General features: G+C 40.2%; 1 protein-coding gene across 6 annotated transcripts in view; it reads left to right on the top strand.

The window, feature by feature from the left end:
• The window catches only part of CCSER2 (coiled-coil serine rich protein 2), a 190,993-nt gene that overhangs the window by 121,415 nt on the left and 53,505 nt on the right, over positions 1 to 16,073 (top strand). For 5 of the 6 annotated variants that reach the window (XM_036281524.1, XM_036281519.1, XM_036281522.1 and 2 more), the window contains exon 7: positions 13,453 to 13,536. In XM_036281524.1, the coding sequence (XP_036137417.1) occupies positions 13,453 to 13,536 (84 nt within the window). Of the gene's footprint in view, positions 1 to 13,452; positions 13,537 to 16,073 lie in introns of those variants that run through there. The other variant, XR_004961989.1, reaches the window with a different exon arrangement.

Below are 16,073 nucleotides of genomic sequence, written 5' to 3'. Positions count from 1 at the left end.
TGTTGAGCAATTCTTCATATGTCTCTTAGCCATTTGTATGTCCTGTTTGGAGAGGTGTCTATTTAGTTCTTTTGCCCATTTTTAATTGGGTTCTTTGTCTTCCTTTTTTTTGAATTGTATGAGCACTCTATATATATTTGAAATTAACTCCTTATCTGATGTATTATTGGCAGTTATGCTCTCCGATACAGTGGGTTCCCTTTCCATTTTGACGATTGTATCTTTTGCTGTGTGCTTTTGAGTTTGATGTAGTCGCATTTGTTCATTTTTTCCTTTGTTTCTGTTGCCTTAGGTGATGTATCATTGAAAATTCTGCTGCGTATGATGTCTGAAATTTTGTTGCCTATGTTTTCTTCTAGGATTTTCATGGATTCACAAGTCACATTTAAGTCTTTTATCTATTTTGAGTTTATTCTTGTGTATGGTGTAAGTTGATGTCTAGTTTCATTTTTTTGCATGTAGCTGTCCAATTTTCCCAACACCATTTATTAAAGAGGCTGTCTTGACTCCACTGTATGCTCTTGCCACCTTTGTCAAATATTAATTGAGCGTATTGCCTTGGGTCCATTTCTGGGTTCTCTGTTCTGTTCCACTGGTCTACATGCCTGTTCTTGTGCCAGTACCAACCAGGCTGTTTTGATTACAGTAGCTTTGTAGTATAACCTGATATCTGGTATTGTGATCCCACCTATTTTGTCCTTCTTTTTCAAGAGTGCTGTGGCTATTTGGGTTTTTTGTTTGTTTGTTTTGGTTCCATATGAACTTTTGAAGTATTTTTTCTGGTTCTGTGAAATATGTCGTTGGTATTTTGATGGGTATTGCACTGAATCTATAGATTGCTTTGTGTAATATGGTCATTTTAATGATGTTTATTCGTTCAATGCATGAACAACGGTGTGCTTCCACTTTTTTATATCTTCCTCTATTTCCTTTTTCAATGTCCTATAGTTTTTGGCAAATTGGTCCTTTACTTTTTTGGTTAAGTTTATTCCTAGGCATCTTAATTTTTTTGCCACAGTGGTAAATGGGATTTTTTTTTAGTTTTTCTTTTCGTAAATACATCTTGGTGTAGAAGAATGCCGCCGATTTCTTGACATTAATTTTGTATCCCGCTATTTTGCCACATTCATTTATTAAGCTTATGAGATTTTTTGTGGAGTCTTTAGGGTTTTCGATGTATAATATCATGTCATCTGCAAATAAAGACAGTTCACTGTCTCCTTTCCAATTTGGATCCCTTTTATTGTTTTTTCACGTCTGATTGCTGTGACTACGACTTCCAGTACTATGTTAAATAAGAATGGTGAACATGGGCATCCCTGTCTTGTTTCTGTTCTTAAGGGAAATGCTTTTAGTTTTGCCTATTGAGTTAGATGTTGGCTGTAGGTCTTTCATAGATGGCCTTTATTATGTCGAGATATGATCCCTCTATTCTCACATTGCTGAGCGTTTTTATCAGAAATGGGTGCTGGATTTTGTCAAATATTTTTCAGCATCTATTGATATTATATTGTGGTTTTTATTCTTCATTTTATTTATGTGGTGTATCACATTTATTGATTTGCGAATATTGTACCAGCCTTGCATCCCTGGGATGAATCCCACTTGGTCATGGTGAATATGTGTTGCTAGAGCAGATTTGCCAGTATTTTGTTCAGGATTTTGGCATATATGTTCATCAGCGATATTGGCCTGTAGTTTTCTTTCTTTGTAGTGTCTTTTTCTGGTTTTGGAATTAGAATTATGCTGGTCTCATTAAACGAGTTTGGAAGTCTTCCTTCTTCTTGAATTTTTTGAAATAGTTTGAGGATCATGGGTGTTAGTTCTTAGAATGTTCGGTAAAACTCCCCCATGTAGCCGTCCGGGCCTGGGCTTTTGTTTGGTGGGAGAGTCTTGATTATATCTTAATTTCCTTAGTTGTTATTGGTCTGTTCAAGTTTTTATCTCTTGCTGGTCCAGTTTTGGGATACTATGTGTTTCTAGAAATTTGTCCATTTTTCATAGATTGTCGAATTTGTTGCCATATAAATGTTCATATTATTTATTAACGATCCTTTGTAATTCTGTGGTGTCAGTTGTTACTTCTCCCCTTTCATTTCTGATTTTGTCTGTTTGGGTTCTCTCTCCTTGTTTCTTGGTGAGTCTAGCTAAGGGTCCATCAATCTTGTTTACCTTTTTGAAAAACCAGCTCTTTGTTACTTTGATCCTTCCGAATTGTTTTTTTTGGTCTCTGTCATTTATTTCTGCTCTGATCTTTACTAGTTCCTTCGTTCTACTTGCTCTGTGGTTTTCTTTTTGTTTGCTTTCTAGTTCTTTAAGTTGTCAGGTTAGATAGTACATAAGAAAGCATGACTCATCTGTATGTTGTTTACAAGAGACCTACCTCACAACAAAAGACTCACATAGGTTGAAAGTGAAGGGATGGAAAAAAATCTTCCAAGTAAATGGAAAGGAAAAAAGTGTTGGGGTAGCAATACTCATATCTGATAAGATAGATTTCAAAATGAAGACCATAACTACAGACAAAGAAGGCCACTACATAATATTGAGAGGACTTCTCCAACAGGAAGATATAACCTTGATAAACATATATGCACCCAATATAGGAGCACCAAAATATATGAAAAATCTTCTGGAGGACTTCAAGGGAGAAATCGATAGCAATATAATCATAGCGGGGGACTTCAACACCCCTCTGACATCACTGGTTTGATCCTCTGGACAAACAATTAGCAGGGAAACAGAGACTCTAAATGAAGCACTAGACCAAATGGATTTAATAGATATCTACAGAAAATTACACCCCAAAACTACAGAATTCACATTCTTCTCCAGTGCACATGGGACATTCTCAAAGATAGACCACATGTTAGGACAGAAACTAAGTCTCTATAAGTTCAAGAAGAGTGAAATCATATTAAGCATCTTCTCCGATCACAATGGCATGAAATTAGAAATCAATTGCAACAAGAACATGCAAAGACATTTGAACTCATGGATGCTAAATAGCATGTTATTAAACAATGAATGGGTCACCGAGGAGATCATGGAAGAAATTAAAAACTCCCACGAATTCAATGAAAATGAACACACAACAACTCAAAACCCATGCGATACAGCCAAAGCTTTTCTGGGAGAGAAGTTCATAGCACTACGGGCCTACCTCAAGAAGCAAGAAAAACTTCTAATAGACTGTCTATCCTGAGAACTTAAAGAACTAAAAGGCAAACAAAAAGAAAACCCCAGAGAAAGTAGAAGGAAGGAAATAGTAAAGATCAGAGCAGAAATAAATGACAGAGACCAAAAAAACAATTCAAAGGACCAATGTAACAAAGAGCCGGTGTTTCAAAAAGAGAAACAAGATTGATGGACTTTCAGCTAGACTTACCAAGAAACAGATGGAGAACCCAAATACACAAAATCAGAAATGAAAGAGGAGAAGTAACAACTGATACCACAGAAATACAAAGATCGTTACCAACTCCTATGAACAGTTATATGGCAACAAATTCGATAATCTAAGCGAAATGGACAAGTTTCTAGAAACACATTGTCTCCCAAAACTGGACCAACTTGAATAGACCGATAACAGCAGAAGAAATTGAAGATGTAATGAAGACTCTCCCCCCAAACAAAAGCTCAGGCCCGGATGGCTTTATGGGGGAGTTTTACCGAACATTCAAAAAAGAACTAACACCCATTCTCTTCAAACTATTTCAAAAAATTCAAGACAAAGGAAGACTTCTAAACTTGTTTTATGAGGCCAGCATAATTCTAATTCCAAAACCAGAAATAGACACTACAAAGCAAGAAAACTACAGGCCAATATCCCTGATGAACATAGATGCCAAAATCCTGAACTAGCAAATCGGATCCAGCAACACATCAAAACAATTATTCGCCATGACCATGTGGGATTCATCCCAGGGATGCAAGCCTGGTATAATATTCACAAATCAGTAAATGTGATATACCACATAAACAAAATGCAGAATAAAAACCACATGATCATATCAAAAGATGCTGAAAAAACCTTCGACAAAATCCAGCATTCATTTCTGATAAAAACGTTCAGCAATGTGGGAATAGAGGGATCATATCTAGACATAATAAAAGGCCATATATGAAAGATCTATAGGCAACATCATACTCAATAGGCAAAAACTAAAAGCATTTCCCTTAAAAACAGTAACAAGACAAGGATGCCCTCTTTCGCCACTCTTATTTAACATAGTACTGGAAATCTTAGCCACAGCCATCAGACAGGAAGAAAAAATAAAAGGGTTCCAAATTGGAATGGAGGAAGTGAAATTGTCATTATTCGCAGATTACATGATACTGTACGTAGAAAACCCCAAAGACTCCATCAAAAATTTACTAGACTTAATAAATGAATTTGGCAAAGTAGCACGATACAAAATTAATGTCAAGAAATCGATGGCATCCTTATACACCAATGATGAACTCACAGAAAGAGAAACTAAGAAAACAATTCCTTTTACCATTGTGGCAGAAAAATTAAGATACCTAGGAGTAAACTTAACCAAAGAAATAAAGAATCTATTCACAGAAAACTATAGGTCATAGAAAAAAGAAATAGAGGAAGATATAAAAAAGTGGAAGCACATACTTTGTTCATGGATTGGAAGAATCAACATCATTATAATGCCCATACTACCCAAAGCATATATATTAAATGCAATCCCCATCAAAATACCAACAACATTCTTCACAGAATTAGAACAAATACTTCAAAAGTTGAAATGGAAGCAAAAAAGACCTCGAATAGCTACAGCAATCTTGAAAAACAAGAACAAAGTAGATGGGATCACATTACCAGATACTACAAAGCCACTGTAATCAAAACAGCCTGGTACTGGCACAAGAACAGTCATATAGACCGGTGGAACAGAAAAGAGAACCCAGAAATGGACCCAAGGCAATATGCTCAATTAATATTTGACAAAGGTGGCAAGAGCATACAGTGGAGTCAAGACAGCCTCTTTAATCCATGGTGTTGGGAAAATTGGACAGCTACATGCAAAAAAAAATGAAACTAGACCATCAACTTACACCATACACAAGAATAAACTCAAAATGGATAAAAGATTTAAATGTGACTCATGAATCCATAAAAATCCTAGAAGAAAATGTAGGCAACAAAATTTCAGACATCATATGCAGCAGAATTTTCACTGATACATCACCTAAGGCAACAGAAACAAAGGAGAAAATGAAGACATGGTACTACATCAAACTCAAAAGCTTCTGCACAGCAAAAGATACAGTCATGAAAATGGAAAGACAACCCACTGTATGGGAGAGCATAATTGCCAATGATATATCACATAAGGGGTTAATTTCAAATATGTATAGAGTGCTCATACAACTGAACAAAAGGAAGACAAAGAACCCAATTGAAAAATGGGCACAGAACCTAAGTAGACACCTCTCCAAAAAGGACATACAAATGGCTCAGAGACATAGGAAGAAATGCTCAACATCACTAATGATCAGAGAGATGCAAATTCAAACAACAACGAGGTTTCACCTCACACCTGTCAGAATGTCCGCCATCAACAAATCATCAAACAACAAGTGATTGGAGAGGGTGTGAACACAAGGGGACTTTAGTGCCCTGCTGGTGGAAATGCAGACTGGTACAGCCACTATGGAAAACACTATGGTATTACCTCAAAAAATTAAAAATTGAATTGCCATTTCACCCAGTGATCCCTCTTTTAGGAATATACCCTAGGAAACCTGAAACACCAATCAGAAAGAATATATGTTCCCCCATGTTCATAGCAGCACTGTTTACAATAGCTAAGATCTGGAAACAGCCCAAATGTCCATCAGTTGACGAATGGATAAAAAAGCAGTGGTACATATACACAATGGAGTACTATGCAGCTGTAAGAAAGAAAGATCTCTTATCCTTTGAGACGGCATGGAGGGACCTGGACAGTGTCATCCTAAGCGAAACAAGCCAAACAGAGAAAGATAAGTATAATATGATCTCACTTATTTGTGGAATATAATAAACATAACGGTCTGAGGAATGGGGTAGTCCCAGAGATGTGGAAGTGGGGTACAGACTGACAATCCCCAGAAGAAGGGGTGGTTGGGGAGAGATAAACCACAGAACTTATATGCATGTGTGCATGAACCATCGACATGGACAACAAAGCTGGGGACAGGGTAGGGAGGAAGGGGGAGGGGGAATCAGTGGGGGGAAAAAAGGAGAAGCATATATAACAGAAATTAATTAATTAATTAAGTGATAAAAAAATGTAAAGACTGCTCTGGCTGGTTTGGCTCAGCAGTTTGTGCGTCGGCCTGCGGACCAGAGAGTCCCGAGTTCGGTTCCCACTAGGGGCATGTACCAAAAAAAAAAAAAAAAGACCATTCTTCATTCATGGACTGTAATGAACACAGGCAGCCTGCTGGTCTGTGCACTGGGCGTAGTTCCCCTGTTCAGAGCGTCGGTTTTGTGGTTGTGTTTGTTTGAATAAAATGTCTGTTCTCTATATTTTTGGTAGCAGTATATCTGTTATATTAAGCTTTTTAATTGTGTTTATATTTTATTTATTTTTACTAAATTATTGTATTTGATATGTGAGTTTCTGAGAATAGTTCATTTTCTGCTGTATTTAAGATTTTTCAATTTTTCCTTTTAACACTATGGCTTTTTTTTTTTTTTTTTTTAATGTCTTCAGGCTGTTTTATTGAAATAGTAATTCCCCCTTATCTGTACGTTCTTTTTCTTCAGTTTCGGTTGTGTATGGTCAATCATGGTCCAAAATATTAAATGGAAAATTTCAGGTATTTTGAGAGAGAAACCACATTCACATAATGTTTTACAGTATATTATAATTGTTCTATTTTATTATTAGTTATTGTTGTTACACTTACTGTAAATAATTTATAAGTTAAACTTGATCACAGGTGGCTGTGTGTAGGGTTCTGTGGTGCTTGGCGTGCCCTGGGGAGTCAGGACGCTTTCCTGCAGATGGCGGGGCTCCACTGTACCCAGATTTATGGTTGGTGCGTCTTGGTGGATTGTTCCTGATCACTAATTAAAGGCTTTGTCTATCCTTGTTAATACTTTTCATCTTTAATCCTGCCTTGTCTCGTTATAATAATATTACTGTATCAGTTTTATTTTTCTGATTGTTGAGATTTATGTGGAATTTCTCTCTTTTTGTTTGCTTTGTTTTTATGTTTTGTTTTTGTTTGTTTAGTCAGTTCTTGTATTAGTTTTCCAGGGCCTCCATGACAAAGTGTCACAAGCTGTGTGGCATATATGTATTCTGTCACAGTTCTGCAGGCTAGCATGAAGTTAAGGTGTCATTAGGGCCATGCACTGTCTGAAGGCTCTGGGAGGGGATCGTCCTTTTCTCTGTGACCCCTGCGGGTGCTGCGGCCTCCTGGGCGCCCGTGGCCCGTAGATGCCTGGCGCCATCTCTGCCTCTGTCTTCATTCAGCCTCCACGTGACGTGCACGTCTGTCCAGATGGCTCTCTCATCACGACGCCAGTCGTATTGATGACTTCAGTTTGATTCCACTTGCGCAGACCCGTTTCCAAATGGAGTTACATTCACGAGTTCTGGGTCAGCGTGAATTTCCAGGAGGACACTGTTCCACCTGGCAGTTGTGTTGAGGCACAATTTACATGCAGTAAAATGCTGCCTTTTTTGTCCAGTTCTGTGAGTTTTGACAAATGCATATAATTGTGTAGCTCTTAGAGTCACCCCTCAAAAAATTTGATTTTTCCTTCATAATTGATCCCTATTCCCACTGCTAACCCCTGGCGACTGCTGATCTGTTTTATGCCACTATAGCTTTGCCTTGTCAAGACCGTCCCATAAGTAGACTCATTGAGTCTAGCATTTGTCACTCACATAATGCATTTCAAATGTATTCGTGCTGACCCATGTGCCAGTGACGTGTTCCTGCTGGTTCCTGAGTGGTGTTCCCGTAGGTGCACGTGCCGTAGTTTGTGCATCCCTTTACCAGTTAAGGGATAGTTTTGGGGATAGTTTTGTCACTTTCCAGCTTTTTAAGAAAATTCCACACCATTTTCCAGAGGGGCCGTGTTTTGCATCCCACTGATGGTCAGTGAGAGTCCCGAAAGCCCTTCTCCTGGGTGTGCAGTGCTGTCTTATTGTGGCTTCATGTGCGTCTGCCTAGAGGCTAGAGATTTGAGCATGCTTTCATATGCCTATTTGCCACTTTCATATCTTTTTTGGTTATGTCTGTTCTTTTGCCCATTAACAAAAAATGTATTTGTTTTAATATTGATTTTTGATAGTTATTTATATATTTATATATAAGTCCTTTATCATGTATGTAAATGGTGAAACAAATGAATAGTTTGAAAAATGGAATTTATTTTTTTGGCAGCTATATACAGTTCAGTTAATGAGGTCTGTTAAATACCCTAGATGTTCACATTTTCATTATTCCTGTTACTATTATTTAAAAATAGCTAGCAGTTTATAATATTCTCTATGAGTTAGGCACTATGCTAAGTATTTTACCTGAATTATTGCAAGTATTTCCTCCTATTTCATGGGCTCTTTTTTCATTCTGTTAATAATTGTCTAAAAAGCCGAAGTTCTCTTGAAGTCAAGTTTATCAAATTTGTATGATAATGGTTTTGGTATTATATCTAAGAGATCTTTGCCCAATCCAGGCTCACAGAGATTTTCTGTTTATTTGGAGATGTTTTATAGTTTTAAGTTTGACATTTAGGTCTACAGTCTGATTTGAGAATTTTCGTATATGATGTGAGGTGTGAATACAGTTAATTACATTGCATGTGGATTCCTAGCACCACCTGTTGAATTGGCTTCGCAGTTTTGTCGCAGATGCCTTCGGGCGTGTATGTGGGCTGTTCCTGGCTCTGTTCTGACCTGAGGCCAGTGTGTGTCCTTTTGCCAGTGTCACACTCTTGAGTATTATGATTTTATAGAAGGTCTTGAAATGAAGTAGTGTGACTCCTCCAGCTTTGTTTTCTTTTCAAAATTACTTGGCTGTTTTAGTATTTGTGCCTTACTAGATTGTTAAAGAAGCAGCTTTTTTATTTCTTCAAACAATTATTCTGGATTTTGGGTGAGAGGGCACTGATCTGTAGTGAATTTGGTAGAGAGTTGACATCTTAACAATGTTGTCTTTTACTCCATTAAAGGTATATCTCTCCATTTACTTAGGTCATCTCTGATCTTAGACATTTTTTTGTTTTTAATATAAGAGTTATCTATATTTTGTTAGATTTGTACCTAAATATGTATTTTTTAAATTTTTCTTGGTTTGGTTTATTTTTTGTGTTGTGGATTTGGGTTTATTGCAGTCTTTTTGTTGTTGTAATTTTTAGTTGTACTTTGTCATATTAATAGATTTTTGCATATTGGACTTGTATCTTGTGGCTTTTCTAAATCCTGTATTAATTCTAGGAGCATTATTGTAGATACTTTGGGATTTTTTACACAGAAATTAGACTGTCTGAGTGGGGACGGTCGTATTTCGGTCGTATTTCTTCCCTCCCTGCGTAGCCTTCTGTACTCCCCAGGGCGGGGAGTGGGCAGCTCCGCGGCCTCAGTGCCTGCTGCTGGGGGTGGTGCTGACTGCAGGCCCTTTCAGAAGGACTTCAGGTTGAACAAGTTTCCTTCCCTTCCTACTTTGCTGCTGAGTTTTTATCATAAATTTATGTTGAATTTTGTCAGAAACTTTATGTGTATCTGTTGGGATAATCATATTGATCTTTTATCTCTTGATTTAGTGAATTACATTAGTTTTCGACTATTGACCCAGCTTTCCATTCCCAGCATCAACCCTGCTTGTTCATGCTTTTACATACGTGTGTGTGTGTGTGTGCGTGTGCGTGTGTGTGAGTGTATATTAGATTTCATTTTAAACCTCACTTGAGGATATTTTTCCATCTATTTTTGGACAGAGTGGGAGGGAGAGACACACATTACCTCCTGCACAACCCCGACCAGGGCTGGGGACCAAACCACAACTGAGGTACGTGCCCTTGACCGGAATTGAACCTGAAACTCTCTGGTCCGAGGGCCGATGCTCTATCACTAAGCCAAACCGGCCAGGGCGTATTGTTGAATTTTGTTAAGGACTTTTGTGTGTCTGTTCATGAGGGCTGTTGATGTATAGTCTTGTTATACAGTCTTTGTTTGGTATCAGAGAAATGCTGGCCTCATTCATTGATTTGAGTAATTTTATAATTTAATTAATTTGATTTGTTTTCTCTAAGATTGTGTAGAATTGATATTATTCCTTTAATTTGGGGAGAATTTGCCAGGAAAAGATTCGGCCTCAGTATTTCTTTTATGGAAGGTTTAAACTATAAATTCATTTTACAAATATAGATACCACATAATATGGTACATCATAGATGTACTCAAACTGCTTCATTCTGGGTGAGTTCAGATAGCTTGTGGTTTCTTAGTAATTTCTTCATTCACGTGAGCCGTCAGATGCGTGTGCCTAGAGCCACTCAGTACCATCACCTCGCTGCTCCTGGTGCCAGAGACCCGGTGATGGCATTTCTGCCCACGTCCTGACTTCTTCTTCGTCCCCGTAAGTGTCTGACCTGTGCTTTCCCCGTTTTATTCTTTGGCGGTTTTGCTAGAGGCTTTGCAGTTGTCAAAGAACCTGTTTTTAGTTTTACTGGTATCTCTCTATTCTTGAGTTTCAATTTCATAAATTTTTTGCTCCTTGTTATTTCCTTCTTTCTACTTGTTCTGGGTTTATTTTGCTCCAGTTATGATGTGACACCTTTGTTTTAATATAAGCATCTTATACGATATTTTTTCTCTTCCCAGTGTGTTACTAGTTGCATTTTACAAATTTTGATATTTGGTGTCTTCATTTTCCCTTAATTCAATGTACATACTTACGTGTTTACCCTGAGACTTCTTTAGACCCAGGGATGCTTTAGAAGTTTCTTGTTGACTCTGCAAGTGTTTGAATACTGTCTTTCTGTTACTGATTTCTAGCTAATTCCCTGTGTCCAGGGAACACACTTGGTCTGTTCTGCTTCTTTACATTCGGCTTCTCGAGCTGAAGGGTCGTGTCTGTCACCAGATCTGAGGTCTCTTCACCACGTTTCTTCAGATGTTTTCTTAGGCTCTGTTTTTAGGGGGATTGTTTGTGGGTTTGTTTGTTTTTCCAAATTTTTATCTCTTCATTGTTCAAACTGGATGATTTCTGTTGATTTGCCGTCAAGTTCATTGCCATCGTAAATGCTGTCCTTAGTCCGTCTTGTGCATTTTTAATTTTGGTTATCAAATCTTTCCTGTTCTAAAATTTCATTTGTTTTCACTTAATGTGTAGTTTCTTTGTTGAGACTGTCTCTTTCCATTTCCTTAAAGAGTTTGCCCTTTTGGGGAATTTTTATAATAGCTTTATTAAAATCTCTTCCAATTAATTCCAACTTCTGTTACTTTGACATTGATGACTGTCGGTTGTCTCTTCCTGTGTGAGTTGAGATGTTCCCTGTTTGTATGTTGAGTAATTTGGTGTCGTCTTCTTGCTTAAATGTTATGGAGAATATTGATTTTTATTTTTTAAAGCAGGCAAATAGTCCTTTGGGTTGAGGCTGTAAGTGCCAACTTGACACTTTGGAATTGTGGTTTGAACATCGGTTCTGTTTTCAGCCTTTGCTCTGTGGTCTGAGTGTGCACCTTCCAGAGGCCAGCTTGGGTCTCGGGCAGTGATCTTAGTTAATTTCTCTGAGTCTTGGATAGAATCATATCTAAACAAGCGCTGCTCAGAGGTGAACCGAGAAATCTACGGAAACTTCTGGAGCCCTTTTCCTGAGCCCCTGGTGCCCCATCACCCCCCGCTGTTCCCTGAGTCCCTCTCCTGAGCCCCTGGTGCTCCATCACCCCCCGCTGTTCCCTGAGTCCCTCTCCTGAGCCCCTGGTGCTCCATCACCCCCCGCTGTTCCCTGAGTCCCTCTCCTGAGCCCCTGGTGCTCCATCACCCCCCGCTGTTCCCTGAGTCCCTCTCCTGAGCCCCTGGTGCTCCATCACCCCCCGCTGTTCCCTGAGCGTTTCCCGAGCAGGTAGGCACCATCTGGACAGAGAAGGTGCCGACCAGTGTACTTCATGGTCCGGGGCTCAGTCTCTCACCATCATCCCAGGTACATTCTTCTCTGGTTCGTCATTCGCGAGGTTGTCTGTGCTAGTTGCTTGCACACCAGCTAGGCAAGGGGTAGGACTTAATATTGTCCTATTGTCTCTATTGTTTAAGGACAAAAAGTTTAAATTTTTCAACTTCATTTTTATTGAGGTATGGCATATATCCAGTAAACTACTTAATGTGTACCAATCCTAAGTGTCCAGCTTGACATTTGCATATGTGTGCATCCCTGTAACCACCATACAGTCAAGACAGAGCATTTCCGTTATCCCGGCGGGTTTCCTCAAGCTCCTCCTTCCGTGTCAGCAACCGCCTCCCCCGAGCCACTCTCTGACCTCCAGCACCACGAATCAGCTTCGCCTGTCCTGAGACTTGGTGGGAGATGCAGAACATATACTTATGTGTCTGGTATTTTTAATCAAATGTTTTTTGTGGCCACGCCTTGCTGAGCAGTATACTGAAGACTACTGTTTCTGTCAAGTTTATACCTTAAACACCACAGCTAAACCAAAGCAGATTTAATTTGACTTCTGTGTTTGTTACATTTTTCATAGGTGAGAGAATCTTAAAATTCTTTAGAAAATGTCTCATTTCTTTTCCCGCTCTGGACGTTTCAGGGGCTTTCTGCTTCACCCCTCATATGGGTGGTACTTATTTCCACAAAGTTTTTTTGCCCTAGCTCTCTTTTTTCCTCTTCCACATTTCTTTTTGTTTTTCTTTTCATCCTCACTTGAAGATATGTTTTTATTGGTTTGAGAGAGAGAGAGAGAGAAGCGTGTCTGTTGCCTTCCCTGCGTTCCCCGACTGTAGATCTAACCTGCAGCCGAGGTAGGTGCCCGGCAGAGGCCGGACCCGCAGCCTTGTGATGTGGGACGACGCTCCCCCCGCTGAGCCCTGCAGGACACCCTCCTCCACATTCCCTCTGCAAGTGCACAGAGACGAAAGGGGCCTTCTAAATCCTTTTCTTTTTTATATGTTTTTATTGATTTTTTTAGAGAGAGAAGGGACAGAGAGAGAGAAACATGCATGTGAGTGAGAAACATGTATTGGCCGCCTCCTGCACGCCCCCCCTGGGGATGCAGCCCACAACCCCGACGTGCCCTGACCGGGAGTCAACCCGGGACCTCTCAGTCCGTGGGGTGATGCTCAGCCACTGAGCTACACCGCTGGGCTAAAATCTTATTTTCTGTTTGTTCTTCGCCACGCTAGTATTTGGTTTGGCTGAATTCGGGTTCCCTGACGGCTCGCAGCCACGGTCTAACCTGTCCTCTCCCTTTGCCCCCGCAGCACGATGGCAGTGGGTCATCGCAGGACGTGCCGCTGTCCCTGCCGCCCAGCCCGGAGCCCGGAGACGGCGACCAGATGCCCAGGGTAGGACTGGGGAGGCGGCTGCGCTCTCCAAATTCCTTGTTACCAAAATTATAAAGCAACAAGAATTAAAACATTTACTAATGAATGTTTTAAAACCTTTCGCTTTGCTGTCTGGAGTTTTAACAGGTTTGCTTTTAACTCTCGCTCCCTGTTGGTTGAAATGCCATCCCTGGGGCCCCCATCAGCTGGGCTTCCGTTTCAGTGTCGTCAGCTGAGGGCCCTTTTCCCTGCGTTACCACTGGCACAACATTGTGTCTAATTATTAGATTTTTCCAATTCTTTATAATTATGAATAACAGTTTTAAAAATATGACTACCAATAAAAATTTAAATGGTTAATACGTACTTCTCATATACCATATCACGTATCACAACATTGAAGAAATAATCTGACAAAGAGACTTATTTATCATTTTTCATGTTTAAAAATATAATTATAGAATGCAGGTACATTTTAGTGAGTGAAAGTACATTTTTTAATAATCCTCATCTTTAGGTCTATTTTTATTTGACAAAAGCTTTGTCTTTTGCAGCTATTTTTGGAACGTCTATTTACTTCTTAAGAACATACAAGTCGTCTTGATTAATTCTTGATTTATAAGATTTTTTGCTTTCACATTCTACTTTCAGGATGTGCTAGTATTTGCAGTAACAAACAGCCTTGAAATATTGGTGCCTTACAATAAGAAAAGTTTAATTTTTCACTTCTTTCTTTTTTTAATGTGTTTTTATTGATTTTTAGGGAGAGAGAACGAACGGGAGAGGGAGAGAGAGTTAGAAACATCTGTGTGAGAGAGAACTATCGATTGGCTGCCTCCCGCACACCCCCTACTGGGGATGGAGCCTGCAGCCTGGGCATGTGCCCTGAGGGGGAATTGAACTGGTGACCTCTTGGTCTAGGTGACAACACCCAGCCACTGAGCCACAGCGGCTGGGCATCACTCATTGTTCTCAATATGTTTGTTACATGTTGCCTGTGGATCTTTGGGACTCTGCTTCATATGTCTTCTTCATTCTGGGGTCCAGGCTGAAGGGTCAGCCAGTCTATGTGTCTGTCTGATCAATGTTTCTCTCCCTGTCTCTCCCTCCCTCTCCTCTATCTGATGATAAATAGAAAAAATATCCTCTGGTGAGAATAAAAAATAAAATAAAATCAGGATGTGTTTTTTAAAAAAATTTTTTGCCCGGCTGGTGTGGTTCAGTGGGTTGGGTGCCGTCCCATGGATGGAGAGGGCCCAGGTCGATTCCCAGTCAGGGCACATGCCTGGGTTGTGGGCTCCATCCCGGGGCGGGGGGCATGCAGGGGCAGCCAATTGATATACGTGGATGTTTCTGTCTCTCTAAAAAAATCAATAAAAACGTTTAAAAAAATAATAATAAATTAATTTTATATGCACACCGTTGAGAACCATTTACTTACAGGATTTCTGGTTATCATGCAAAAAAGTTGAGTTTTTTTCTGCATTTTTTTGGTAAAGTTTTTTACATGTAAAATCCTCATCTTAAAGAAAAAATTTTTAATTTCAACTTTTTTACACGAGTATCTTCATTTTTTCTACTGTTCCTTTCTTGTTTGTCTATATATTCAGTATCACACGATAGACACATTGTTACACAGTACTTATTTCTGACCCCTGCTCCATTTCTTCCGGGCAGACCGTTCCTAGTTTCCTTCGTGTTCAGTGCAGGGTCAGCAGCCGACACCCTGCTGTCCCCAGACTCTCAGGCCTGCACCAGCCGATCCCAGCTGTGCTTCCATCTCATCCCGATCGGATTCGTGGTTTCAGATGGTGCCGACAGTGACTTGTGTCATTACGGATGCAAGGCCGGAAATCTAGGCCTGCCGTGTCGCTCTCCTCTTTCTCAGGACAGCTCCCTGTTCCACCCCCCAGCGAACCCCTCAAGCCCACTCTCGGCCCCTCCTCAGCACACTCGGGCAGCAGCCTTGTGTTCACCAGCACGACCTGCGCCCTGCCTTCCTGCCTTCTGATGCCTGCGTGTGTCTGTCCTCACTGCTCTGCGCAGCTGCAGGGGAGGTGCCAGGTGCGGTGGAGGGTCCCCGCTCTTGTGTTCCCCACTCTCCTGCTGCTGTTGAGGGCCTGGCAGCAGCCGCCTCTGTTTCTGTCTTCTGTGTGCTTTGTCTGCTTCCTCTTCGTCTTCAGTTTATACATCGCTGTCTTTTCTGTCTTAAATTCAGTGAATCAGATAAACTTTTCCTTGACTCTCCTTAAGACCCCTTCCAGTAAACGTAGAAACTTGGAAAAATGAAAATAACTACTGAGTTTAATGCTGGAGACCTTCTGTGTGGCCTTTGTCTGAGAAGCGGCTGCTCCTTGGCTTTGAGTCTCTTCTCTCTGAGACTCCTTGCACCTCCTCCCTCCCATCTCCTCTGCGGGTCCTTCTGCTCCAGAGATGCAGGTTTCTCAGCCCGGCCCCCTTGGGACCTTTTACTGCCGCGATTTCACATCTGACACAGTGACGGCGTGTGAGATCTTTCTTTAATACTTGGTAATTCAGATGCCCACTGGACATGTCCA

This window comes from Molossus molossus, unplaced genomic scaffold (assembly GCF_014108415.1).
Source record: "Molossus molossus isolate mMolMol1 unplaced genomic scaffold, mMolMol1.p scaffold_m16_p_37, whole genome shotgun sequence".
Lineage (NCBI taxonomy): Eukaryota > Metazoa > Chordata > Mammalia > Chiroptera > Molossidae > Molossus > Molossus molossus.
Note: the sequence above shows the minus strand (reverse complement) of the source record. Positions and strands in the feature narration are given on the sequence as shown.